Here is a 27,342-nt window from a genome sequence, read left to right as displayed (position 1 = left end):
TCTTCACTCATTTTGTTGGTTTGCCTCAACTAACCAAATCAATTTGCCAATATGTGGCCATTATCATTTCAATTGGATTTTGTTTATCGATTGAAGAACAAATTTTGGATATCAGATTAGAATCAGTAGAAACCATAAAACAACTAAAAAACCAGCTTACTAATATAATCAAGAGAAGTTGGCATTAATAATGCGCTTTCCATCATACCCCAAGAATCTTACCACATTACTCAATTGACAAATCAACTGCGAAATATGCTCTAATGAACAGTTTGAGCATTGTGGGCTGGAGAACAATAGTTTCGAGCTTTTTGGGTGCAGAAAGTGCGCCACAATCACAAAAACAGAAAACAGAGATCCTGCGCACGTGAGTACAGGTTTCTTATCGCAGCGGAAGCACGGCTGTCTGCTCCGTGAGGCGGGAAAACCCTCTGAAACCAGAATCCGTCCTGAATCCAAACGTGCAGAAAAAGTAGTGTAGACGTGCTGAGCAGGAGAGCTCCAAAGTGAAAATGGAAGAGAGAAATATCCGTGCTTGCCTGAAATTAGTAATCCCCGATAAAACGGGTTTCCGATTAAAATTCCACCCTCGATCAGCATGTTTCTCTCAGAAACACTGGGTCGAAAATTTGGATTGAAACTCGAGCTTCAATCAGTTCCGGCTTTCAGCAATCTCGGATGTGATTGGACTACACTGCCGTTGCTCTGGAGCATGCGTGATACAGCATAAACATGTCTCCCTCTCTGGTGGCTCTGATCCGTACCAATTCAGTGAGACGCTTTCAGTAAAATATAAGAATTTGGTGTTGATCAAAAGCATCTTAAAAAGGTTGATTGATATTATCTGATAATAGTGTGATATCTATGGTAATTCTCTTCCGAGTGGAGGTATAAATATCGATATGTTTTTATCTTTTTATTCCACTTGGCTTCAATTTGTTCTTATTTATTTGCGATTCCCAGTTAGCTTGAGACTACTGTGCTATTAATTGCTGCTCTTTCTTTCCTTTTTGAATTGATTTCTTGACAAATGTCTGATATTGATAGCTTTACAAGGCCAATTGGCACCAATGAAAGTTTTTGGGTTGCTTTTAATAACTGCAAACTTCAAAGAAACTTAAACTTGTCGCTCAAGTTAAATGAGAAACTCGATTCAAGATATTTAATCTATAGGATTATCCAAGATTTGGTTTTTGAAAATTCTTATTTAGCCTTGAAGGTATCGCAAAAATCTTCAGATATAATAGAGGATGATTTATTTTTCTTCAAACCCTTTGATACCATTAAATTTGATGATGTTGTTAAATTTATTGATAATGATAACTGGACCGATATCAATGATGATTTGCTATCTTATTTAGATTTGAACTTTCAGTTTCATCAAGCCTACCTGAAATCTACCCCGGTTTGGAAAGTGTTGGTTATAAACTCAGATATTATTTGCTTTGTTTGTGATCATTTATTAGATGGTATTTCCACTTTGAATTTCTTTACTCAATTTTTAAGTCGTTTGAATTCGTATCATGACCAAATCCTCCAGGGTCAATTCACTTTACAAGACGATTCCAAGATTCCACAAAATATTTTTGAATTTAATAGAGATTTCAAACAATTAGCTAAAATTCCAAAATCATTAGACCAAATTGTCAACATTGAACCTCCAGCTGGATATAAAAGTTCAATGACTCCCCCATCAAATCATCAAATCTTTAAATTCAACAACGTTCTAAATAACTATGAGTATAAATCATATATTAAATTACTTCGTTTAACTTCGGCTCAATCCAGAAACTTAAACTCGACCTTAAAATCAAAAAAACTTAAAATGGCTTCTTTTATTCAAGTCGCTTTCTTAATTGCAATCTCATCTTATCTAATTGAGAACACAGACGAAAATCTACAAAAGAATTTATTATATGATTTTGCCATTCCACTAAACCTCAGACCCTATGCATCAGATTCCAAAAATTGGAAACCGGAAATCTCTCAACCTGAAAATGTCTTGTATGGTTGTTATGTTTCTTTAGTTCAATTTGTCTTGAAATTCAATGATTATCATAACTTAAAAGACTCGCTTTGGGATTTTGTTTCTTTTATCGATAAATTACGCTCTCAAATCATCAATGATCAGTTCTTAAATAGTATTTATAATATTGGCTGGAGAAAATCAAATGACATAAAAACAAGTTTCTTGGAAAAAATCCTATCTTCATCAATTGGAAAGCCCAGAACTCACTCTGTTAGATTATCAAACCTAGGCTTCTATAAAATGAACACAAATCCTGATTCTTATTATAAAATTATTGATCTCGTTAACAGCGCAAACATCAGTGCAAATTCGGATACATCTCTAATCAACACAATATCAACAGAAAATGGCATGAACATGAGTGTTCACTTCCTTGCTGGCTTATTAAACACTGACCCAACAGAAGATAAAAAAGAATTTGATATAATTATTCTGAAGTTTTATTATATTATTCTTAATCTCAACCTTGATTATGACTAATAACAAAACCTGGCTTTTTCTACCAGTTTTATGGATGATCCTGCTTTATTTGTGTAATTTTTTTTTTTTTTCATTTATACTAACAGTGGTTGTATTACTACCACTTTCTCTCTTTTATATAATGCTATCCAGTAAATAATCTTGTTTAGAAATGATTGCAATATTAACTATTTTCACATTTCAGTTCTTTTAATCTAAAATTGTTGTTTTAACAAGAACAGCTATGAATTGATAATTGAGTAACTGCTTTTGTATTTTGCTAGCCTTTAATTGAAAGCTCAATAATGTTCCTAACTAAATCGTTCATCACACCAACAAGAGTCCATCCTTCCGTTACTGAATATCAAGATACAGTACCATCAATAAACATTTCCAAACGAAATCAAAGTAGAAAAAAAAGATCTAATATTAAACCATTCAAAAAATACAGAAACAGTTTCAACGATGATTCAGTTAGTCCATCGTTTTCTGTTCCTACTAATTGCGATGCTCTATCCTTTTTCTGTTCATCCAATTCTCCAAAAGAGACTGATTTATTTTCACTTGATATTTCCTCAAGTGATGAGAAGAAATTTGTCGATCCAGCAACCAATATATTTAATGAATTGACAAGATTGAATTTGAAACCAGGTGGTAATGATTCTTTTAATGATAATCAAAAGATTCTGGACCATTTTAAAAGATCAAACTCATTCTATTCCCATCATTCCTTTTCTAAAAATTATGGCTCTCATGTTGACACTGATTTTCGAAGATCATCAAGTATACAGTCTTCAACATTTAAATTAAACAAAAACAGGTACGATTATCTTCATGGTTATCGTCAGAATCCTCGTTTTACTGGTAGAAGGAACAGGTTAAAACGATTATATGATAAATTGCTTCACCATGGGCGATCAAGATCTTTCAGCTTACAATCTCCAGATATTTCTTTAGAATTGAACAAAAATATTTCTTATAGTTGCGAGTTCAATAGCGAAATTTCTAAATCAATCTCTAATTTGAACAAAACAAGAAGAAGTTCTACATTTCTGGAAAGACAAAATTTTATAACTAGAAGGTTTTGTTACTCAAATGACAGAAATACTCAAACAATTCAAAGTGATAAGTTTCGGCAAAGTGATTACAATGATTATATGACTCATTATTCCAATACTCAAAAACACAAAAGTAAGCGTAAGCTTCGAATTCAGGATTTATTTCAGTCAATTGATCCACCATCAACTTCAAATTTTAATGCAGACAATAATTCTTTTAGCGATTTTAATGGTTCTAAATGTTCTCTAAACAATGGCAATATTGGGGTAAAAAATCAAGTTACAAATGATAATAGTTTGAAAACCTGTGTCAACTACATTGATTTTGAATTGGATCCAAATTCCGAGTATGATCTAGCTTCATTATATATGTCTACTTCAGCTAATTACGAATTGGGAACTATAAGATCTTTAAACATTGCAAGTTCAATACCCATAAGGCGAGATAATGATGATGATGATGATGATGATGATGATAACAACAATCAAGAAATTGGTCAACAAAATGAATATTTTGTTGATAGAAATTATCCAAGTAATAATCAAGTATTTGTAGAAGAAAATAGTAATGAAACAGGACTAGAATCTAGCTCTCTTGAAAGTTTTAATGAGGATTTATATTCATACTCTAGGAATGATATTAATAAACAAGAGGATCATACTTTATTCAACGATGATGTTAGTAATAATAATGGTAACGAAAGTAACATATATTTTTCAAAATTCAATAGCGGTGGTAATTTTAATACAGTCGATGGGAAGAGAAGGTTGAATATGATTGGTGGAGATATTGGTATTGTTAATATGAATCCAAGCGTTGAAAGAACCAGTATGGATTTAACAGAAGTAAACCAATTTATGGATGATATGAATGAAAAAATTGACCATATCAGAACTGGAATTGACAGTTTGAGTATTGAGTCGTTAACAGATTTTAATTTCTTAAAGGAAGATCAAGTTGAAAATTTCGGTTTGAATATGACAGGAACAAGTAGTGGCATTAAGAAGAAGAATAATAATAATAATGATAAAGTTATCAATGATGAAAAAACAAAGGCATCGATTATAAGGAATAAGAAAAGAATGAAAAAGAAACAAAGAATAGCAGATTTTAGTAAATATTTTAAAGGTGAAGCAAATGAGCCAAATCTTAAAGATTTAAAGATTGGAATGACGGAAGAAGAAAATGAAAGTATCGGTTTTGATGGTAGTAAACTCGAGGAGAGTAAGTGTGGGTTTAAATATATCCATAGTAGAAGTACGAGCAGCGATAAGGAAGATGGAATAGTGCTTTCAAGTATAAGTAGTAATAGTAAGGTTGATGTGAAGAAGATTAGAAAAAACGAAGAAAGCAGGAAAGGACAATCGCCCATGAGTTTTTCGCCAATTGGTAGATTTATTTTTCCGAAGAGCCAAAAAATAAATGGAAAGGATAAAGAAAAAAGAATATTTGGATATGGTAGCTGTGATAGTGAGAAATCCGAGATTAAGTTGGATTTCATTTATGATAGGTAAATAGAGAGATTGATTTGTAAATTAAAATTTATATATTGAGATATTAGAGTATTAATAAAAAAAAGAAAAAAGTAAAAGGTAAAAGAGTAAGTAAATATAACTATCAAAAGAGCACACAAAACAAATAACTACTAAAATACTAACAAAAACAAACCAATCATTAAAGGTTTATATATAAAAACAAAAAAAAAGAGATATAAAAACTAACAAAAATAATGGATTAGGTAAGTTGAAAATAAGAAATAATCAATAAATAATCAATAGTAATAATAATAATAATAATAATAATAATAATAATAATAATTGGAAAGAAAAAAGTTTATTAACAAAAAAACAATAGAAAGTAATATTAAATAATTATAAAATAGTACATTTTGGCTTCTTTCTGGATCTACGGTGGGAGCTTCTTGAATTTAATTTGGAGTTATTTTGGGATTGACCATTTTGTTGGTTCAGGTTGTTTTGGTTATTGTTATTGTAATTGCTGTTAAAGTCGTTGTTGTTGTTGTTATTGTTGTTGTAGGTGTCGTCATAAGCGTTGGGAGGGTCTATAACAGCTTTGATGGCGGCATCAAAAACATCTTTGACACCTTGTTGAGTTGCAGCAGAACACTCCAAGTACTCAACGCAGCCCAACTCTTTGGAGCATTTTTGGCCTTCTTGGGTGGAGATGGGGGAGTTGCCATGCTCTCTCAATCTGTCCAAGGTGTGAGGGTCTTCTCTGAGATCCAATTTGGTACCAACCAACAATATGGAGATATCTTTTGTTGAGTGTTGTCTGATTTCTGGAATCCATTTTGCTTTGACATTGGCAAAGGAGGAAGGCTCGACAATTGAAAAACAAATGAGAAAGACTTCAGTTTGAGGATAGGATAAGGGTCTTAATCTGTCGTACTCCTCTTGACCAGCAGTATCCCATAGGCCTAATTTGATTGGTTGGCCATCGACCATGACATTAGCAGAGTAATTATCGAAGACAGTAGGGATGTAGTCGTGGGGGAAAGTATTGGTGGTGTAGGATATCAAAAGACAGGTTTTACCAACGGCACCATCGCCAACAACAACACATTTGATACTCCTCATTTTTAAAAGGGAAACAGAGAGTCAGAGAGCAAGATAAGGCGATAAGATATGGAGAGAGACAGGGAGAAGAATGGGGAGAGATTAGTGGATTAGCACAGGCAGATTGACAAACGAAGAGCTGAGTAAGCCAGCAAATGAAATAACAGAAAAGTGAGCAGAAATCAAAGGTATCACAGGTATCACAGGTATCACAGGTATCACAGGTATCACAGGGCCCAAACTAGAGACTAGAGACTAGAGACTAGAGACTAGAGATTAGAGATAGGTGGTGGATATTAGGCAGGTAACAAATAAGAAATAGGAAACAATAGGAAATAACAAATAAGAAGCAAGAAGCAGGAAGCAACAGACTTGAGTATCAATTGAGGATAAGAGAAAAGGAGGATGAGAGGTCAGGAGGTAGCAGGATAGCAGGATAGAAGGGCAATGGTAGCGACAACAAAATGACAGTTGCAATTGTGATTAGGACTGTGAGGATGGTCAAAACAGAGAAGGTGAGATAATGGCAGGAAATAGCAAATTGCAATGAAACTGATAGTTATCACTGAAAATTGGCAGAAAACAACTGAAAATTGGCAGTGAATGGGTCGTGAGTGGGCCGTAAGTGCGCGCAAGAGCCTTGCGCCGGCCGGCTCACGTGCCAAAAGGGGCTGCGGCCCGGCGCGATGCTCCGGTTCTCGTCCGCTCCACGCGTTCCCGCGCACGGACGCATTGCCTATTGTGCTGCGATCGACCGTTGTTCCGCCGGGAATGTGCTGCATGCTGCACGCGTCTCAGCGCGGCTTGACACGGGGTGCAATGCAGCCCATTGCTGTGGGACTATTGTTAGATGGGATGATCTGAGAGACGTTTGTTTATTACTGGGCAAAACTATACACCTACAAATTCAACAAGGCCACACCAACGGCAACAGCACCGGCGGCGAGGTACGACCCAGAGTAGCCGTAGTTGGCACCACCGTCGTAGGTAGAGATTGTGACATTGGAGCACAACGAGCTGGTTCCGCACACCGAATCGTAGGCGGTTTCAGTAAGTGTTCCACTCACGGTGGTCGTTACTTCAACTGTGACAACGGCCTGGCAAGCAGCAAGCAAAAATGGAATTATAGCGACGGATTGAATTTGCATTGTTATTGTTATTGTTATTGTTATTATTGTTTGTGTCTTTGGAAAAATGTTAGACTTCGGTTGCAACTGTTATTGGTCTGGAAATCAATCTGTAGTATGGGTTAGATGAGTACCAAGGTTATATATTGTGGTTATAATATATTGTGGTTATATTATGGTTATTCTGATCACAACTGGCGAAAGCACACTGATAATGATGTTAATAATGATATTGATAATGATATTGGTAATAATAAAAATCGCAGAGGCTGGATTCTTGCTTATATTTATACTTTTTTAAAAACAATTCAGAGTTGCTACCGAAATATAAAGGTCGTTTGCACTATTTATCCAAAGCCAGAAAACGATCTTCTTTCACAACAAAAACACCGGTGTAAGAGCCGGTGTTTTAGTTTGCTTCTTATCTGGTATAGGAGTAAATTTCATAATTTCCTTTTAAGTCATAATTATACTACCTGCTATGTCACACTCGTCGAAAAATAGCATGTTAATTGGTTTAAAAGCTCTATTTGCTTATGTCGCTTAGACCCACCAGTTTCATAATTTTACAGTTAATTACCTTAAACTCTTCTTAGTCAATCAATCAACCTCTTTAACGAAGAGCTTATAGAAAGGCTTTAAAATTTTAACATTCAAAACCTGTATTATCAATTTCACATTTTGCTTTTGAAATTTATTTTGGCCCAAATCGTTTGTTTATCATCTTATCTGATTGCTACCTTCTCAATTGTCTGCTTCAAAAACTTCTCTGTTCCATCAATCATTGCACTACATTCAATCTTGCGATTGTTGCTAATGTTCTTTCTGACTTCGACACTACCCGCTATTCATATAACTTGCTTCGAACAAACGCAATTCACTCTTCTCGCCATTTAACTTTTGCTTTTACAGGTCTAGAACACACCGTATGCCACTTGCTTGCTTCAAAAACATTCCCTTGCCTACACGGTAAACTCTACTCTCATTACATAATCTCATGCTTCACTATATCTCATAATTACTTAAATGCTAACTAATAGCTAATTTGCTCACACTCAACTTTATAGCCCTACTTTGTTTCACGTGCGTTGTACACTATTCTTTCTGATCTCTTTCACATTTTCATTTTCATTTCCAAAATATACATACAACTTTTCAACCAACAGTTTTTCTATATTGATCATTTTCTCTCTATCACTATTTTCGATCCTCAATACTATTAAATAATCCAAAATGGTCTCTTTATTATCTAAAAAAAAGAAATTGGTAGCCGACGGTGTCTTCTTTGCTGAATTAAACGAATTTTTCACCAGAGAATTGGCTGCCGAAGGTTATTCTGGCGTTGAAGTTAGAATCACCCCAACAAAAACTGAAATCATTATCAGAGCCATCAGAACACAAGAAATTTTAGGTGAAAATGGTCGTAGAATCCATGAATTAACCTCCTTGGTCCAGAAAAGATTCAAATTTGCTCCAAACACCCTTGTTCTCTACGCAGAAAGAATTCAAGAACGTGGTTTAAGTGCCACTGCTCAAGCTGAATCTCTTAAATTCAAATTATTAAATGGTTTGGCCATTAGAAGAGCTGCTTACGGTGTTGTCAGATACGTCATGGAAAGTGGTGCCAAAGGTGTTGAAGTTGTAATCTCCGGTAAATTAAGAGCTGCCAGAGCAAAATCAATGAAATTCGCTGATGGTTTCATGATCCACTCTGGTCAACCTTCAAAAGACTTTATTGACACTGCTACCAGACACGTCTTGATGAGACAAGGTGTTTTAGGTATCAAAGTTAAAATCATGGTTGATCCTTCAAAGAGAAGATTCGGTCCAAACTCTTTACCTGATTATGTCAATGTCATTCCTCCAAAAGAAGATGAAGAAACTCCTGCTCCATACGTCAAAAATCACAAAGAAGTTCCTGTTCAAGAATTTCCTGAAGAAATTGAAGAACAAGCTGAGACCCCCATTGAGGCTCCTGTTGAAACTCCTGTTGAAACTCAAACTGCCTAAGTTTTTTAATCTTTATATTTTTTGAAATCCCTAGACACTAGTAACAAATAAATGATTTTATTTTTTTTTTAATCACTTTTTATCATTTTGTAAATTATTTTTTTAATTTACTTTATTGTATTTATATAATAAAATTTAACATTAATTGATAACAATTAAAAAAATTTGATTAAAACTATAAATACAAAAACGTAATTGAGTTAAAAAAAAGAACAAAAAAAAACTTCAAAATCATTGGCATACTTATACATAAATTCTTATTATCTTAATATCAAACTATCCATTTCGTTCCCAAAGCCATTTTTTTTGGAATTGTTGGCTTAATAGCATTAATCTAGGCTTCAACTCCAGTTGATTTGGCTTCAACCTTTTCACCTTTGGAATTTTTGTGTTTTTTGGAATTCTTTTGATTGTTCTTTTCACTTTTTTCATTCAATTCTTTTTTAGCTTTGTTTTCCTTTTCACGATATTCAGCTTCGAGTTTAGCGGTTTTTCTTTTGAAATCAAATTCAGAATAAAATTGACCAGCTTGTAGAAATAAAACACCCGTTAAAAGAAACACAACCATTATTTGCGAAGCGGCCATAACATTGATACCAGTCTTCATGTCAACTTCTCCCCAGTCTCCATGGATACAACTATCAGCTCCGATTTTTAAATTAGTAGCGTAGATAATCATCGAAGCAATAAACATGAATAAACATGAATAATCAAATAAATAAGTATCATCGGTTGGTTTCCAGATTTTTATACAAAAACCAAATATGCCAACACCTAATACAACATGCAAAATATGTAATATCTTAAGTGGGGAATTAGCCCAAGTGGTATAGTGATTTAATGAATTTATAAAATCAGCTTCAGTTCCATCTTTGAAAATCAAAGTTTTATAATCATATTGAAAGTTGGCATAAACAATACCCAAGCAAAATGACGAAGCTGCAACAACAATCCCAGTTGATAACGGTAAAAGATCTTGATATAAACCCATGGCGATATTATATTGTTGGTAGTAATGGAAAATAGGTAATGGAAAATAAGTAAATTAAAAGCAAAAAAAAACAAAAAAGCGAGATATGGACAGCAATTTATGATAAACAGAGCTCGATGGCAAATAATTAAAGTGAAAAATAGGCGAATACCACGACCCAGTGCTCTTTTAACCCTTTATCAAGAATTTCATAAAAAGGTTAATGAACATGTCACAATCTGATTGATTTCTTATCCTCAACTTGCTAGAGGGCAACTCTCAACATGGGCGGCTCTGCTCCCGAAAGGGAAGCTGCCTAATATAGCCATCAAACGATCACAAAACAGAAGGCGCTTGAAACAGCAGCTGCCACTCTGAGAAATGCTGCATCGGGGAGGTTTCATAACCAATGGGATGCACGAGAAATAATCAGCTATTACCATTTTCACTGTGGGTGCATCGATTTATACCAGCTCTCATCAATCAGCACTCAAGTTGGACTCCAGGTGTCGATATAACAACGATTGAAAATGGATGAAAGATATATTGGTGAAAAACCTTTGTTTTTAAGAAACCCTATTCGTGTATGTTACGGCTACCCACCTCTCTCGATTTTCGGGCTGGCAAACTGACTAGTTGATTTTTCATTTCCAATAGACTTTGCGATTTTATGCTCACACCAAGCCAAATTTGTTTTTTTCTGCTGTCATTGGTATAATTGGTCCATTGGGTGTATTATTTATAACTCCCTTGAGAAGAAAATATCTTTTTGAAGATGCTCCACCTGTTCCCACCTATTATCCAATACCAAATAGACCCAGAGATTTGACTTTATCTGGTTATGATGACTAAATCATCCAGTGGGCGGTTTCAATCTCAATAAAATTTTTTATTGCAACAAGAAGTTTGGGTTTTTTTGTCCTTCTAGGCTACGTCTTTTACTCGAATGAAAATTGCAATCATTCATTTTGCTATATTCTAATGGTATTTATTTTCTATATATTTAATATAAATTATTTGCTCAAAACACCAAAAAAACAAAGCACAAAAGTTTTTCCAATGTTATTCATAACTCATCTATTTAAACCTTAAACATATTCATATTTCTATTATAGTTCGATTTACTATTTGATATATTTTATTTGGTATTTTTAGCTGGTTTGGACTTAATTGGCACTAATCTCTCTTTTTCAGCAAAAACCAATTTATGAGGTTTCATAAAACTATCTAATGTGTTTTTATTAATCAATTTCCTTCTTTCTTGGAATTCTTTAACAAATTTTTGCAAAACTTGAATGCACTCTTTTTTCAATTCACCTGTTAACAATTTTCCAGATTTGTAATCATCATAAAGTTTTTGTAAATACTCTTCATCATTCGCAAAAAAACTTAAATATTGATAGGCAACATCGACTTCGGGATCTCCTCCATATTTACGGTGTTCTTCGATTGTCGCTTGTCCACCACTAAATGCAAACTTATTTATTTTCTTCTGAATTTGTTTTGCTGTATCTGTCATAAATATTGCTGTATTTACATCTGATGCTGACATTTTAGTTGTTGACCCTTGCAATGCTGGAAAGAACCTTGAATGAATCAACGAGGGTTTACTAAATTTCAATTTGTCTGCAACATCTCTGCAAACCCTGAAATATGGATCTTGATCAATTGCACAAGGAATCAAACATGGTGTTTTTGGTGGTAGATCTAAAATATTTGGAAAACTTGATGGAAATGCTGTTGCAATTTGAACTGATGCAAAATGAATTTTTCCAATACAATCCGAATCTTTAAATCCAAAAACCGCCTTGGCCGTTGTAGTGGTGATTTGCCTTGATGTTCTAACAACATTTTCATAAAATGCTCCATTCATATACTCCAAATCACTGAATATAAATGTATTCTCAGGTTTAAAACCAACTGCAATAATATCTTTGGCATTTTCAACTGCAAACTTTTTCACATCATCAATTGTTAATTTTGGTTTAAACAAGAATTTTTCGTCATCTGTCAACTCAATAACTAATGGCACATCAAACACTTCTTGCAACCATTTTGTGAAAATAAAAGGCACCATATGACCCAAATGCATACATGATGAAGAAGGTCCTCTTCCTGTATAAAGGAAAAATTGTTTACCTTGTTCATATAAGTCCAAGATTTTATTAAAATCTCTTTCCGAAAAAAAGACTCCCTTTTTGAGAAAAATATGAGGTTCGTGTCCTGTAACTTTAGTAAAACGTTCTAGTGTTTCATTGTTAATCTGTCTGGTACCAAACTGTTTAATTAGTTTGGTATAATCAATCAGTTGGGCTTTTCCATCAACCACTGCACCCTCAACTTCCCAAGGTGTGATTATCTGTTCTTTTGCCTCCTCTTTAACTGATAAATCCGAAAGATCTTTATTTAATTTCTCAGCTGACATTGCTTACTTTTTGCTTCTAATTGTTAAAGTTGGTGTTTAGTTCATATATTTGAACTTATCAAATAGATTGTTGTATTACTCATTTTCATCAATAAACTTTATTTACATTCTCACTCTTGAAAAATCAGGTGATCGTCCTACTGTTTTAACCTTGCAAAAGTCTCTACAATCAATAAACTTTTTGAATGAAATTATAGAATATATTTTATTTACATGTAAATGAGATGTTAAAATCTTTTGTAATGTACTTTGTTTCACCATTTCATGAATTGAGATTGACGAGTAGTGATTCCAAGGTTTCTTAAAGGAGTAAAGGCAGGTTTTTTCTTTTTCTGCAACTCAAGTTTTTCATAGTTTAGTCTTTTAAGTGTTTGAGATGTTCTTAAAACAGCTTTGATATGATGTCTTCTAAAACGTTTTATACCAAATCTCCCTTTATTTTTTGGATCAAGTCCCTTTTCTGTTTCACCATCTGATCCAGCCCAAATTTCGGAAACGTAAAGATCGTTAGCATTTAAATTATAGGTTTTTGCGGTTTCAATGGCACTTTCTAGAATTGGAGAAAATTCTTTTGCAACCTTCTTTTCAATAAATTGAGTTTGAGCAATAGCTGCCTTTAATGTTAGTCCTCTTAGTAACCGAACAATATGCAATGCTTTTTTTGTAGAACCAATTAGTCTGAAGGATTTTAAATAGATGGAAGGCTCCAAACTTTGAATTTCTTCTTTTGTAAGATTCAAAACATAACTTTTTCCTTCGACTTGAATATTTTGATTATTTTTAAAAAATCCAAACTTTCCAACATTAGCCAAATATACTTTTCGTTTTAATGGGGAAAGCAAATCATCAGCAGCTTGATTTATAATGAACTTTTTATTAAATTCCACTAATTCTGGATCATCTTCAACTTTCTGAATGCGTTTTTTGGCCTTTTCAGTTTCTTTAACTAGTTTAATTCTTTGAGCAGTTTCTTCATCAATATCTTCGAGATTGTTTTCAGTTTTAGAAGCAGGCAGTTCTTCGTGTGATCCAATAGCATCAAAACCTTCAGCAATTCGATTTGTCAATGCTTCAGTTTTTGTGTTGTTATCGACTGTAGTCAAGTCACTAAATATCGAGTTTTTTTTTTCGTCGTTTTGAATTGAAAATGAACTGAAGTACTTCAGCACATGAAAGTTATTAAAAGAACCGGCTGCTTTGCATGTTGTTATTCCAGGAAGCTGGTGTAAAGAGGCCCTATTCAAGAGCAAGTTCATGTAATTTGACAGCCTTGAGGTCGTTTGCTTGACATTGTTGAAGAGCATGGTGAGATTCAAACCGAAAGCACTGGCACAGTACTGTCTTTTGCAAGTTGAAGCTGAAAATTGTTCCTCTTTGCAAATCCAACGAATGGATTTTAGCCCAAAGGTTGCCCGGTTTCTAAAAACGCACTTTTGCATATATGTGCATAATTATACATCAAAAGGCCTTTCAAGTAAATTTTTTTTTTTCAGATTAATTTTCACACAGCAAAGAGAAAGAAATTTAAATTTGCTTTTTATCTACAGTAAGAAGTGTGTGATTGTATTGATATATTTTAATCTAAGATGGTTTACAGATCAGCTAAAAAACAGGCACGAAAACAAGATCTCACTAGGTCTGTAAATTCAGACCTCAAAAGTGATTCTCAAGCTCGAAATCTTTTGATTTCCAAACCTATTCAGACCCCAAAATCCAATACTCCATCTGTATCAAAGAATAAAGTGAAGAAAGATCAGTCTAAAGTGCGTTTATATGGGAAAAACGCTTCAAAAGTGCCAAAATCCTCCTTGAACAGTAACAAAAAGCATCATTCTATTCAAATAGATGAAAAAGATTTGGACATACCAACCTTGAATACAGCTCTAAGGCCTGGTGGTAAAATTATAAAAAAAGGTAAAAAGAAGGGCAAAAAATTTATAAGTGATAATGACACAATTGTATTGAATAAGATCGTTAAGACAATTATGGATAAAAATGATTTGGTGAATGAATCCAAACTAGAAAAAGCCAAAAGATTAGAAGAAATTAGAGACTTAAGAAGAAAAGAATTGGAGGTAAAAGAAAATGAAAAGATAAATAAACTAAATGATAAAAAGTTGCAATTGAAACAAAAGGCCAACTTAGCTAGAACCTTGAGAAGAAAAAACTCAAAATTAGCAAAAAAACAAGTTGCAAATGCTCATGATGATAGTAAAAATACATCTGGTGATATAGTTAAAAGCAAAAGAAAAGTTGAATTTGTTTAACTTATTTTCCTACTTTTTTTTAATATTGATTGTACTTTAATTATGAACACACTATACAGCATATATTTTTCTCCTGTTAATTTTCTAATCAAAATAAAAATCACCTTGGAATTCTAACAAAGAAACACTATAGAACCCAAAAGTCGCATAAAATTGAACACAAAAAACAGTGTAAAAATCTATAAAATAAAAATCTAAAATAATTTTTGGAATATTATAATTTTCTGTATTGATTGAAATGCAAATTATAATCTACACCTCATTAATTATTTCTTCATACTCTAGAATTTGGTCTTCAGAATTAGAATTAATTTTCGAATCTAAACTATTTTCTTCGTTTGAGTTCAATGACTCAATTTTTTCATTATTCCGAGAATATTCAGAATTTCTCTTTTCTCTTTCTTCTTTTTCCTTTTTAAAACTTATATCATCAAACAATCGGTAGTTCAAGTTGGCAATAATTTCCTTCTCATCTATTTCATTAGAAGAAAAGTGATCATTATATACTTTGTTATCAATCTCATCATCAATACTATTTTCAAATGTCTCATAGTTTTTGTCTGAATTATGATTTTCATGTTGATTTTCGGTTTTGTAAATGGATTCATCTTCATTGATATTATTGTCAATCACATTTTCATCATTACCTTGATTACTCAAATCATTTAAGTGATTTTGATTATTATCATCATTTATATCAAAATCCTGGTTTAAGTTTTCTTCATTTTTATTTATATGAAGTTCTAAATCTTTATATATATCTTCATTGCTTTCACTTTGAAGAGTGAGATCATTCTCAATTTCTTTAATTTCATCAAACAAGGATTCATCAAGAAAGTTTGTGTTATCACGATCAGAAGAATCATCACCATTTTCCTGGTTTTCAAATTTATCATTTAATTTCGAGTCTGAATTTTCTTGTGATAAGAAGTTGTTGGTATTGGTTTCGTCATTATTCGATTCATCTTTTTCAAAAACTGAAGGGCTGTCATTTAGTTCAATTTTTTCCAAGTGAGATTGACTTATCTTTGGCTCAGAATTTGAAAGTTTTTGGTCATTTTGATTTTTGATGGACTTGGCAGAATACTTGGTATTACTTGGTTTCTCCTTAATTTTTATATCGTTTTTATATTTATTTAGCAAACCTCTCAATTCTTTCATTTTTTCTTCATATGATTTTTCGGAATTTTGAACAATATGCTGATTCAATTGCAAAGCTTCAACATAAATATTTTTTTTATCGGATGTAGAAGATTTCTTTTTGTCTGAGTCAAGATTAGCAAAATCGAGGACATAGTTTAGAATATCATCAGCAGAAACTTCAATTTCAGGGTTGTCTTCAGTGATAAAATTCGAATCAGAGATTTCACGATCATTATCATTATCATTGTCATTATCATTATCATCATCATTATTATTATTATTATTATTATTATTATTATTATTATTAGCAATCTGGTTATCATCTTTGTCTATATTATTGTCTTCATCTTCTGGGTGTTCAATTAACTTTGAATCAAACTTTACAAATTTCAATATTTTGTTTTTATTTTTATTTTTGAAAGAAGCATCTCCCCAATCGCCGAAAACTTGTTCATTTGGATGATCACCGTACTCTTTGATGGGATTTAATATTTTTTTTAATTTTTTTTGATAAGTTTTTTCTTTTTCAAACATTTTTGTGAAATCAAGTTGATAATTAAAGACATTTTGTTGAACGTCCTCATGATCATTATAATCTATTTCACCTGGTTTCTTATCTACTAGTTGTAAAACTTCATCAACTTCGGACCAGTCAACATCAATTTTTCTATTTTTCATTATTGTGTTTTTGAAGACATCGAATTTTTCGTTTTTCCATTCGTCATCGACACTTTCAAAAGCATTTCTCCAGGCTTTGTTAAATATCAATTTATTTTTCAATTCTTTCTTTTTTCTTTCTTCTTCTTTTTTCATAAACTCCATGTGTTTTATATCATCTTTACTTGGTTCGTAGATATGCCAAATTGTATAATGAGGCAAACCAAAAACTCCAAAGCCCATTGTCTTTGATAATTTGCCAAAGCCTTCAGTTTCAGCATGTTTCTTGAAGCTGAAAGCAGGAAACATGGAACCACTGCGAAAGACATTTGCTTTTGCTAAGATTGATACTCCGCCAATGCCATCTAACTCCATTTCAACTTCTGGATCACCATAAGGATCTCTTAGGTAGGCCAAGTGAGGTCTCCAAGTTTGATATTCGGGATAGCCTTCGACAATTACAGAGTCATGATCATCCAAGGAGTCAGCTAGATCAATTCCACCTTCGGATTCTTGCCATGAGTTCAAATCGTAAGGCTGTTCATAACCTAACCAATCTGGCAAGGGTCTCCAAACATTTGGAACAATGATATCTTTGTTGTGGTGCATTAAATCTTCAATAATAGTTTTAGGAATGATTTCAACATCAGCATCTCTCCAATAGACCCAGGAATGATCTGGTTTCAAGGCGTTGAATAGCAACCAGTTTCTTGCAATGGCCATGAGTTTTCTTCTTGGGCCTTGAGCTTGAAAGCCATGTCTATCGGAAAAAGATTGGCCAATTGATTGGCCGAAATCTTTTTCGTAGATGTCGATTCGACCAAAATGCAAAGATTTTTTCGGAGAGTTTTGAATTAGATGCAAATGGGTTTTCAAATCTTTTAAGGTTGAGTCTTTAGTATCGGATATTAAAAAGGCCAAATCGATTAAATGGTGAGGATAGGTGAGATTGACCATATGAGAGAAAAACATTGGCAAATGTTTAGAGGCATCTCTCAAGGGAACTAAGAACAAGACTCGTTCATTGTTATTCCAGCCCTCAGCTGTTGACTGATAATCGTTCAAGTCATAAAACTCAACATTACAGTCCTTGAAACTTTCAGAGCCAAAATCAGGAATATTCAAGCGATCTAATACATGGCTATCGCCAGTTGGTTGATGAGGGTTACTGGTATAACGGTTGGAATTGGAGTTGGGATTGAGATGAAGAGTGATGGTGTTGATTGAGTCGAACAAATTGTAGGTGATGTAATGATTGACAAATAAATAGTAGTAAACCGTGAACAACGGAATTATTATAAGGAAGAACCAATTTATAAAAGCAAGAAAAAGCTTTAAAGAACGCAAAACAAGTTGTTTTTTTGATTTCCTGCTGGGGTGCTGAAAAAAATCGAAGAGAGTAGAAGAGTTGGGTGAATTGGACTCTAGGTCGCTGGCCAGAATGGAAGCAGAGGAAGCAGCATCGGAGGAAGTGGGAGATAGCACCGGAGAGCTGTTCAAATCCCGTAGTCTTAGAGAGTGCATTTGCAAATGGAAAAGAGGCACCAGCAGTGGAAGAGCAACTGCAGAGCACTGAGTTAAATATCTTCACCAAAGGCAGCAGCACTCGAGCCCCAACGACCAGCCTCTGCTCCAGTTTCATCCAGAAAATAAGACAATAAATGAGGCACCCAAACGGGCAATTGCCGACACATCTGAAACTGCCTGGCACCTTCACCAAAACAGCCCTCGACGCGCTTCGAACCGGTGCTTGCAGTTCTATACGGCATTAGCCCGCTCGGCCACAGACGCAGATCTGCATCTGACCAGAGTTTGAAGTCAGGTGGTGTACTTGGCACGTGACGTTGTTGCTTGATTTGTATTTAATTTGAAATCAGTGGAAAATTTTCAGAAACTGCCCTCAGCAGTGATGTTGTGGATGGTTTACTAGAAGATCCTCCAATTCACAAGACAGTGCTGTTTGATAGCGATTGCAATAGATTGGCTGGTTTTTACTTATATTTTTAAATGGCTGAGAGTTCTGCTTTGCTTAGCCTATCTTCGGCAGACTTGACCAACCATTTATTGAATGGTTCAACTGCCCTACAGTTGCAGACGTTACAAGATTTGGACAATTTATTGGTTTCAAATTCGAAAGATGTCAATCACCGCAGGCAGTTTCTATTAATTTTGAAGATTTTGTTGGTAAATTATAACAAGTTTTCCTTCAATGCACACTCCAGAACTTTTTATGTCAACAACTTGATCCCCAGTTTTTTAAATCTATCATTCAATAATGATAGTACTGCAAAAGACGAAAAGATGGATTTCAATTCAATTATAATCAAATACTTTACTGATTTAATTTCCTCAAATCTAATCACTTCTTCTTTACCCATATGTGATGTCTTGTTTTTATTGGAAATCATTAATAAAACCTTGATTTTAAATTCAATTCATTTGGTTGACACCGGAAACTCCTCTCTTCTGTTTGAAAACTTAATTATATCACACTCCATATTAATTAATTATACAACATACTATTCTACAAGCTCTCTTGCATCAAATTACCAATTTGATCCCAAACTTCCTCCTCCTATTAGCCCCAACGCTAACCACAAGTTGAGAATTCAAAATTCCATTTTCAGTAATTCAATAAATACTTTATCAATTGTTTTCAAGAATTTGCAAAACCCTCAACTGAGTTTTCAGGGCCTCCAATTTATTCAGATCTACTTGGACTCAATTTTACAATCAAAACTGTCAAAAATAAATCTTCCAAACTCTTCCATTTTATTATCAATTTCAATTTTATCTAAATCTATTCAAAATTTAATTCCTGCTATTCCTAATTTATTCCATTTTTTCAATACAAAATTAGATCTAATTATCGATTTTTATAATAACAACATTCTACTCAATAAATTTGCTCTTTTACCTTTAGTTTATCAAAAATTCGATCTGTACTTCATCAACTTGTTTACAAATGATCCCAAATCACTTTTTTTCAAATCAAAAATTTTACCTGTTCTAATCAAAGCTTCATTGAGATCCCCTGAATTAATCTTTGGTCACATTTCTTCAAACTTATTTCTCAATCTCAAAATCAATTTATCATATAACGACCTTTCAAAATTATATGATCAACTATTTACTAATCTTAAAAATTCAAAAGATTTTATTCGAAATGGCTCAAAAAACTCTTTGATAAACTCACTATCAATTATAAATGACAATACCTCAATATCAAAAATAATTGATAGATTATTTGTTTCTCTAAGATCGGCTTCAAATTTAGATCATAAATTTATCTTCACTTCTATTTTAAATAACTTGAAATTTGATCAAAATTCTTTCGATCTTCAATTAACTTCTTCAATTAAAATTATTAACAATTTATCAGCTTTAATCTCAAAAGATCAAATTGAAAATTCTTTATACTATAACCTATCTTCATTCTTCAATCATTTTTTCATTTTACTAACTTTAAATCATAAATTCGATGATTCCATTATAAAAATTCTTCTAAAAGGCTTTAATGACAATAAATTAAATTTACGCAAAAACTGGTACTTGAATTTCGGTCATAATTTTTTATCAAATTATAATCACTTGAAATCCTCACCAGAATTTCTTAATATTTTATCTCAACTCTTGCCCACCTTTTTAACTAATTTTGATAGTATTATTAACAACCCATTGTCTAATTTAGTTAATAAAAATATTTTATCTTCCTACGTTGTTCTATCAATTTGTTTTATCATTTCAAATGAATTCAAATCCCAATCCCTTCAAAACTCTTTTGACATTAATTCCATCTTTCAAAATGCCTACAAAAATGATGAAAAGCCTTCTATATTAGTCAACTCAAAAATCTATTCAAAATTCAATAATCATGACGAAGTTAAATGGTTGTCTCACGCTTTATTTTATTCTATCAACTACTTTTCTAATTTAAGCGACCTAACCCTGGATAACAATACTGAGGATTTGAACTCAAAATCTGTTTGTTACAGCCTTTCCTGGCTCTATTTACTTTTATCTAAAAACATCTCTTTTGAGATAAGAAAGCCTTGCTATGATTTAGTAACTAAATTATTCAAAAATCATCAACTACTTGTTGGGGATTTATTAATCGATGGATTATTTGAAAGTTTACGCAATTCTAACACCTATTTTGATTCTGAAAAGTTCAATTTTGATTTTAAATTAATCCCAAATATTTTTATTATCATTTCTTCATCTAATCCTTCTGAAAAATCAATCATAATCAAGCATTTGAAAAATTTATTAGTTATTTGCAACCATCTGTCTGTGAAAATTAAAAATGGCTGGGTAGGTGCCTGTCAAAAAGCCAATCTTGACCCTGGAAAAATAGTTGCAGACGATTCTGAAAAAATGTTTTTACAATGCTATGATTTGCTTTTAATTTCTGGCCTTGAAAAATCTTTATACAGAGCAGCTGTTGAATCAATTAATTTATTAGCATTTGTATCTCCAGATACAATAGGACCTATAGTTGAATCTAATATTAAAAAAGATGTTTCTATTAACAAATTGAAATTGCTTAATGATATTAATCTAAAAATATGGAAATCTGATAGCTCAACTGTGGTAATCAATCCCATCACTGATGCTAAATCAAAAAATCAGAAAAGCCCAAAAACTGCTGCTTATAGTTCAAACAATTTACTAAACAATAAAAATTTATCAGCAAATTCGAAGAAAAAAACCAGTTGGGAAGATCAACAATTAATTAATGAACAACTTAAAAAAGAATCTTCAATTCGTCTGACTATTCAGGAGAATTACCTTCATTTAAAACGTGGAGTATCTATTATTGATGGTTTAGGTAATAGTGCTAAAAATGTTAATAATGGCTATGAGTATTATTTTTCAACTGCTGTAAATTCTCTTTTAGCAATAATGGAAAATAATTATTGCTCGATTTTTTTAAACTCCGAGGCTAGTGATGCATTTCTAGCACTTTCTAACATCATCAGTCCCAGATTAGGTGCAACAAAACTTTTTGTGGGTGTTGCAACCTTGAGAATATATGAAGTTGGAAATTTACCCAGTAATTTATTAGAAGAGCCCGTGCTTGAATTACTATCTAGAATTCTTTTCAGAATAAAATTTTTGTCCGACCAAGTTCCACTTGACATATTTTCTCTAATATATATTTTGCCTTTGTTAACCAAAGTTTTACAAAATGGGAAATTGGTTGCAATGAAAAATGCTAACAAACATGTTGTTGCTAGGAAAGCAGAATTTGCAGAAGAAGACAAAGAAGAAGATTTATTAATGTTGGCAGTTGAAATAGTTGCAAATCATAGTGAAGTATTAGATAATGAGAATATTGTGAAAAAATATATTTTGGAAGTTTTATTGTCGTTAATGATGATACCATCTAAAGCTAAGATTGCAAAAGAATGTTTTAACTCTCTTTGTCAAAGTGTTTCTGATAGCTTAAGTGAAGAAGATGTTTCGATTATTCTCAGTTCTTTGTTAACTCCTGAGGTATTTGCTCGAAATGCGGTTTTAGATTGTTTAGACTCAGAATTTGATTTGTCTTTAGATATGAGTTATTCAAATGAAATATGGATATCTACATTTGATAATAATGATCACAATGCTGAAATTGCGCTGACAATTTGGAGGGAAAATGGATTTGTTTTGGATAAAACTGCTCCACTTCAATTAATGGAATTTTTAGCAAATAAAGACAGCGGAATTCGATTGTCTGTTTCCAAGTCTATTTTTGCTGCTATTGATATACTTTCCAAAGATGAACCTGCAATCTTTCTGACCACCTTAGAAGCACTTCTTGATTTGTATAAACTTAAATCAAAACCACCAGAGCCAATTCTTGACGAGTATGGATTGGTAATTAAGTCCTCTACTGATCAAAAGGATCCTTGGGAAATACGAAGTGGAATCGCTTTAACTTTAAAGTACTGTTCTCCTTTGTTTAGCAATAAAATTTCAGTTCTTTCACTTTTTAACTTCTTTATTAATGAAGGTGCTTTGGGCGACTCAGAAAGTATTGTTAGACAAGAGTTTCAAGATGCTGGTATTGATATTATTAATTTATTTGGGTCTCAAAATCTTGAAGGATTAATTCCAATTTTTGAGCGGTTTTTGGCTTCAAAAACTGAAAAAAATAGTAAAACTCAAAACAATATTAAAGAAATTACTATTATTTTATATGGAGCATTAGCAAAGCATCTTAAATCATCTGATAAAAGACTTATTCAAGTTGTCGACCGACTAATAAAGACATTAGACACTCCTTCAGTGAACGTTCAAAGAGCTATATCCAATTGTTTGGCTGGGTTAGTGCCTCTAATACCAAAATCTTTACCTGACTATATTGACCTTATGTTTAAGAAACTATTTGAAGCAAAGTATTTGTATCAGAGAAGAGGTGCAGGTTTTGGATTGGCTGGTTTTGTAAAAGGAGCTGGGATAAAGGCGTTGTTCGAATATGATATTGTTCGAACTTTGATTGAATCGGCAGAAGATAAAAAAGATCCTATCAAAAGAGAAGGTGTTTCTATTGCTGTCTCTTGTTTATCTGAAAGCTTAGATAAATTTTTTGAACCTTATGCTTTGGAAATTCTACCTGTTATTTTGAAAAACCTAGGTGATATTTCTGCTGATGTTCGGTTGTATACTGATATAACAGCTAAAACCATCATGAAAAGCACAACAGGTTTTGGGGTCAAAAAGATAATTCCCTTAGCTATTGATAACTTGGATGATATTTCATGGAGATCTAAAAAGGCATCTGTTGAGCTATTAGGTTCTATGGCTTACTTGGATCCAACTCAATTGTCTTTTTCTCTTTCTACTATTGTTCCTGAGATTGTTAGTGTTCTTACAGATACTCACAAAGAAGTTAGAAAATCCGCGGATCAGTCTTTAAAGCGATTTGGTGAAGTAATTCGAAACCCTGAAATTCAAAAATTAGTTCCAATTTTAATCAAAGCAATTGGAAATCCTACTAAATACACTGATGAATCTTTAGATGAATTGATTAAAACCCAATTTGTTCATTATATTGATGGTCCTTCATTAGCTCTCATCATACATGTTATTCATCGTGGTATGGTTGACAGATCTGCTTCAACTAAACGTAAAGCCTGTCAAATTGTTGGAAATATGGCAATTTTAGTAGACAATACGGATTTGTATCCATATTTGCCATCCTTGGTAAATGAATTGGAAGTCGCAATGGTAGATCCAGTTGGTACTACTAGAGCCACTGCTGCCAGAGCCTTAGGTTCTTTGGTTGAAAAACTTGGTGAAGATAATTTCCCAGGGCTTGTTGACAAATTGTTTAGCACATTTGAAGATCCTGATAAACGTGGAGATAGACTCGGTGCAGCTCAGGCTCTTGCAGAAGTAATTTCTGGACTTGGTGTTTCGAAGCTTGATGAATGCTTACCAATAATTTTATCTGGTACAACAAGCTCCATTTCATTTATACGGGAGGGTTTTATGCCATTGCTATTATTTTTGCCTGCTTGTTTTGGAAATCAATTTGCCCCTTATATTTCCAAAATTATTCCATCAATTCTTAATGGATTGGCTGATGTAGATCCTAATATCAGTGAAACTGCTATGAGGTCTGGTAAATTGCTTGTTAAAAATTACGCAAATAAAGCTATTGATTTACTTTTGCCTGAACTTGAAAATGGTCTCTGTAATTCCAGTTACAGAATTCGTCTTAGTTCAATTCAACTTATTGGAGAATTGTTATACCAAGTTACTGGACTTAATCGTAATGCTGAAACCTCTGAAGAAGTTGAATTTTCTGGTGTTGGGAAAAGACTTGTTGAAGTTCTTGGAATTGGTCGTCGGAATGTGCTTTTATCTTCCTTATTTTTTTGCCGATTTGATGTTGATGGCGTGGTTCGTAATGCTGCTCTTGACATATGGAAATCTCTTGTGTACAATACTCCACGTACATTAAAAGAGATTTTGCCAACAATCATATCACTTACAATTTGTCGTTTGGCTGATGATAGTGGTGATCTTCGCGAAACTGCTGCTAGATCTCTAGCAGATCTTACTCGTCGTGTTGGAAGCTTGATTTTGCAGGAGTTGTTACCAATTTACGAAAAATCCTCATCAAGAGACGATTCTGATGTCAAACAGGGAATTTGTATTGCTCTTAGAGAGTTAATTCAAACAAGTGATTTAGAGGTTGTAAGCCAATATCAAGAATCTTTTATTACAATTATTCGTGATTGTTTGATTGACAATGACGATGATGTTAGATCATCTGCTGGTCTTGCATTTGAAGTCTTGCAGGATACTATTGGAAAAGCAGCAATTGATGGTATAATTCCACATCTTCTTCATCTTCTAGCTTCAAGTGATCATTCTGATAATGCTCTTTATGCCTTGCAAGAAATTATGGCCACTAAATCGGATGATATCTTTCCAATTTTAATACCAACTCTATTATCTCCGCCAGTTGATGCATTTAAAGCTTCAGCTCTTGGTTCATTGGCAGAAGTTGCTGGAAATGCTCTCTATAGACGATTGTCTTCTATAATTAATGTTTTGGTTGAAGCTATTATCCAAAATCAAAACAATAAAAAGGAACAAGAAGAGATTGATAAGGCATTTCAAAAGATTTTGTTGTCAATTGAAGATGAGCGCGGTTTGCATCCATTATTGCAACAGTTACTTTCTTTTATTAACAGTGAAAATCCGCAGAAAAAGGCTGTTGTTTACAAACATCTATGCACCTTTTTTGAAGAAACAAATTTGGATTATTCAGTTTACACTCAAGATATTGTAACCAACACAATAAGCTCTTTGGATGATGAAAACGAAGATGTTGTTTATCATGCATGGCATGCATTATCTATGTTGATTTCGTTGCAATCAAAGGAGTCACTAGAGAGATTGGTAAAACCAGCTCAGGAGTCATTGGTTTTAACAGGTGTAAATGGTGTAGATTTACCTGGATTCAAGTTACCAAAAGGACCCAGTTGTATTTTACCAGTATTTATTCGTGGTCTTATGTATGGGACATCAGAACAAAGACAGCTATCTGCAGATGGTATTGCTGAAATTGTTTCAAAAACTCCTCCAATTATATTAAAAACATATGTTACAGCTATAACAGGTCCTTTAATTCGTGTAATAGGTGATAGATTCAATGGTGACGTAAAGGCATCTATTTTATCCACTCTTAACATTCTTTTCTCTAAGGTTCCTCAATTTTTAAGACCTTTCATTCCTCAATTGCAAAGAACTTTTGTTAAATCTTTATTGGATTCTAGCAATGAAACATTGAGATCCAAAGCAGCTAAAGCTTTGGGATCACTTATTGAACATCAACCAAGAGTCGATCCTTTAGTAACTGAATTAGTGAATAGCGCTAAAGCTACTAATGATCCACGGATCAAATTCGCTATAGTAAATGCTATAGTAGAAGTCGTGAATAAATCGGGATCCAAAATGGGTGACGCTTCCAAATCTAATATTTTGAGATTAATTGAAGAAGATTCATCTAATAGCAATGAGAATTTGATAACAATGTACGCAAAGTTAATTGGATCGTTATCCAAAATTCTTAATAGTGATAGTGCAGCTAAGATTTTACGAACCAAGATTTTACTGGCTCCTTTTGAAGATGAAACTGCTAATTTTTCAATACTAACAATGAATTCGTTTTTGCAAAATGCACCAGTTCATATATTTGCTGATGATGCTCTAAATCGCGATATTGGTGATATCATAAATGCTGGAATCAACAGCAAGATTCCACATATTTCGGAGAATTCCATTATTGCAGCAGGTAAATATTTGTTGCTCCATGGAAACGTTGGCCCTCCTAAAAGATTTTTGTTAGACAACTCTCAAACAAACCACGAGCCTTTCTTTGTGTTTGATGAAACTATTGAGGAACTAATTAATTCTTTATGTATCGCGGCAAACAAACCCAAATCTAATTCATTGGAGGCCAGAAGGTTATCATTAGTAGTCTTAAGAACTCTCTCAAGGTTTGAATATAATGAAATTATTAAAGAAAACATCACAAAAATTTCCTTAGCGATATTTATGTGTGTTCGGGATTCTATAATTCCTATTAAACTTGCTGCTGAAAAAGCTTATATTGAATGTTTTAATTTAGTTCATGATGAGGATTCTAAATTTTTCCAAGAATGGTTTGAAAAATTACGTAGTGAAAATCAAGACAGTGTTTCGACTATTATAGGAAGCAAAATTCTTTTAAGGTCTATTGGCGATTACACAAAAAGAGTTGCGACTCGTTTGGCGAAAGCTGAAAGAGAGAAAATTGCAGCTGGTGGTGATGAGGAAGTTATGTTTTCTGACAAGTTTGAAGACGAAAATGAAATATGGGCAGTTTGAAATGTAGAGGTTTTTCATCCATAGAAAACCATAATGTTTTTATCTAAAATCTTTATTTTTATATTGATTGCTTTTTTGTTTTATTTCCATAAATTAATAGGTACCAATTGCGGGCATTTTTCTAAATTCATTGATTAGTGATATCTAATAAACGTATTTACTAGAGTTTTGAAGCATTCTTACCTTAAATTTTTTATTTCGTCAACAAATATGTTTTTGCATTTTTTATATGAATAACAGGTGTAA

The 27,342-nt window shown here is 33.0% G+C and overlaps 11 protein-coding genes across 11 annotated transcripts; 6 read left to right on the top strand and 5 right to left on the bottom strand.

The window, feature by feature from the left end:
* The first annotated feature begins 815 nt into the window (after window positions 1–815).
* ASCRUDRAFT_118835 (uncharacterized protein) lies at window positions 816–2,651 on the top strand. The gene has a single exon (XM_020188868.1). It carries the CDS (start codon window positions 1,031–1,033, stop codon window positions 2,507–2,509), a length of 1,479 nt encoding a protein of 492 aa, XP_020045057.1. The 5' UTR covers window positions 816–1,030; the 3' UTR covers window positions 2,510–2,651.
* Window positions 2,652–5,240, top strand: ASCRUDRAFT_118836 (uncharacterized protein). Its single transcript, XM_020188869.1, has one exon. The coding sequence runs from the start codon at window positions 2,794–2,796 to the stop codon at window positions 5,059–5,061; it is 2,268 nt and encodes a 755-aa protein (XP_020045056.1). The 5' UTR covers window positions 2,652–2,793; the 3' UTR covers window positions 5,062–5,240.
* Window positions 5,241–5,418: 178 nt separating this feature from the next.
* On the bottom strand, window positions 5,419–6,144 carry RHO5 (Rho family GTPase RHO5; the record flags this gene model as incomplete). Its single annotated transcript, XM_020194755.1, has 1 exon — window positions 5,419–6,144. The coding sequence occupies one exon, from the start codon at window positions 6,142–6,144 to the stop codon at window positions 5,419–5,421; it is 726 nt and encodes a 241-aa protein (XP_020045055.1).
* A 2,339-nt stretch (window positions 6,145–8,483) lies between these two features.
* On the top strand, window positions 8,484–9,260 carry RPS3 (40S ribosomal protein uS3; the record flags this gene model as incomplete). Its single annotated transcript, XM_020192069.1, has 1 exon — window positions 8,484–9,260. One exon carries the CDS (start codon window positions 8,484–8,486, stop codon window positions 9,258–9,260), a length of 777 nt encoding a protein of 258 aa, XP_020045054.1.
* Window positions 9,261–9,551: 291 nt separating this feature from the next.
* Window positions 9,552–10,511, bottom strand: SHR3 (Shr3p). The gene has a single exon (XM_020193989.1). The coding sequence runs from the start codon at window positions 10,249–10,251 to the stop codon at window positions 9,595–9,597; it is 657 nt and encodes a 218-aa protein (XP_020045053.1). The 5' UTR covers window positions 10,252–10,511; the 3' UTR covers window positions 9,552–9,594.
* A 249-nt stretch (window positions 10,512–10,760) lies between these two features.
* Window positions 10,761–11,082, top strand: ASCRUDRAFT_82647 (uncharacterized protein; the record flags this gene model as incomplete). The annotated part of the gene is made up of 2 exons (XM_020194753.1): window positions 10,761–10,814; window positions 10,888–11,082. The coding sequence occupies 2 exons, from the start codon at window positions 10,761–10,763 to the stop codon at window positions 11,080–11,082; spliced, it is 249 nt and encodes an 82-aa protein (XP_020045052.1).
* A 139-nt stretch (window positions 11,083–11,221) lies between these two features.
* Window positions 11,222–12,689, bottom strand: WRS1 (tryptophan--tRNA ligase WRS1). The gene has a single exon (XM_020193988.1). The coding sequence runs from the start codon at window positions 12,653–12,655 to the stop codon at window positions 11,369–11,371; it is 1,287 nt and encodes a 428-aa protein (XP_020045051.1). The 5' UTR covers window positions 12,656–12,689; the 3' UTR covers window positions 11,222–11,368.
* Window positions 12,690–12,876: 187 nt separating this feature from the next.
* Window positions 12,877–13,984, bottom strand: MRPL22 (mitochondrial 54S ribosomal protein uL22m). Its single transcript, XM_020193987.1, has one exon. The coding sequence runs from the start codon at window positions 13,957–13,959 to the stop codon at window positions 12,910–12,912; it is 1,050 nt and encodes a 349-aa protein (XP_020045050.1). The 5' UTR covers window positions 13,960–13,984; the 3' UTR covers window positions 12,877–12,909.
* A 257-nt stretch (window positions 13,985–14,241) lies between these two features.
* On the top strand, window positions 14,242–14,922 carry LOC1 (Loc1p; the record flags this gene model as incomplete). Its single annotated transcript, XM_020192068.1, has 1 exon — window positions 14,242–14,922. The coding sequence occupies one exon, from the start codon at window positions 14,242–14,244 to the stop codon at window positions 14,920–14,922; it is 681 nt and encodes a 226-aa protein (XP_020045049.1).
* A 1,698-nt stretch (window positions 14,923–16,620) lies between these two features.
* ASCRUDRAFT_26340 (ANP1/MMN9/VAN1 family protein) lies at window positions 16,621–17,820 on the bottom strand (the record flags this gene model as incomplete). The annotated part of the gene is made up of 1 exon (XM_020189952.1): window positions 16,621–17,820. A coding segment is annotated over one exon (1,200 nt), but the record flags the coding sequence as incomplete, so codon positions are not given.
* Window positions 17,821–18,705: 885 nt separating this feature from the next.
* Window positions 18,706–27,195, top strand: GCN1 (Gcn1p). Its single transcript, XM_020193986.1, has one exon. It carries the CDS (start codon window positions 18,730–18,732, stop codon window positions 27,094–27,096), a length of 8,367 nt encoding a protein of 2,788 aa, XP_020045047.1. The 5' UTR covers window positions 18,706–18,729; the 3' UTR covers window positions 27,097–27,195.
* The last annotated feature ends 147 nt before the right edge of the window (window positions 27,196–27,342 follow it).

This window comes from Ascoidea rubescens (genome assembly GCF_001661345.1).
Source record: "Ascoidea rubescens DSM 1968 unplaced genomic scaffold ASCRUscaffold_16, whole genome shotgun sequence".
In the NCBI taxonomy this organism is placed as follows: Eukaryota; Fungi; Ascomycota; class Saccharomycetes; order Ascoideales; family Ascoideaceae; genus Ascoidea; species Ascoidea rubescens.
Note: the sequence above shows the minus strand (reverse complement) of the source record. Positions and strands in the feature narration are given on the sequence as shown.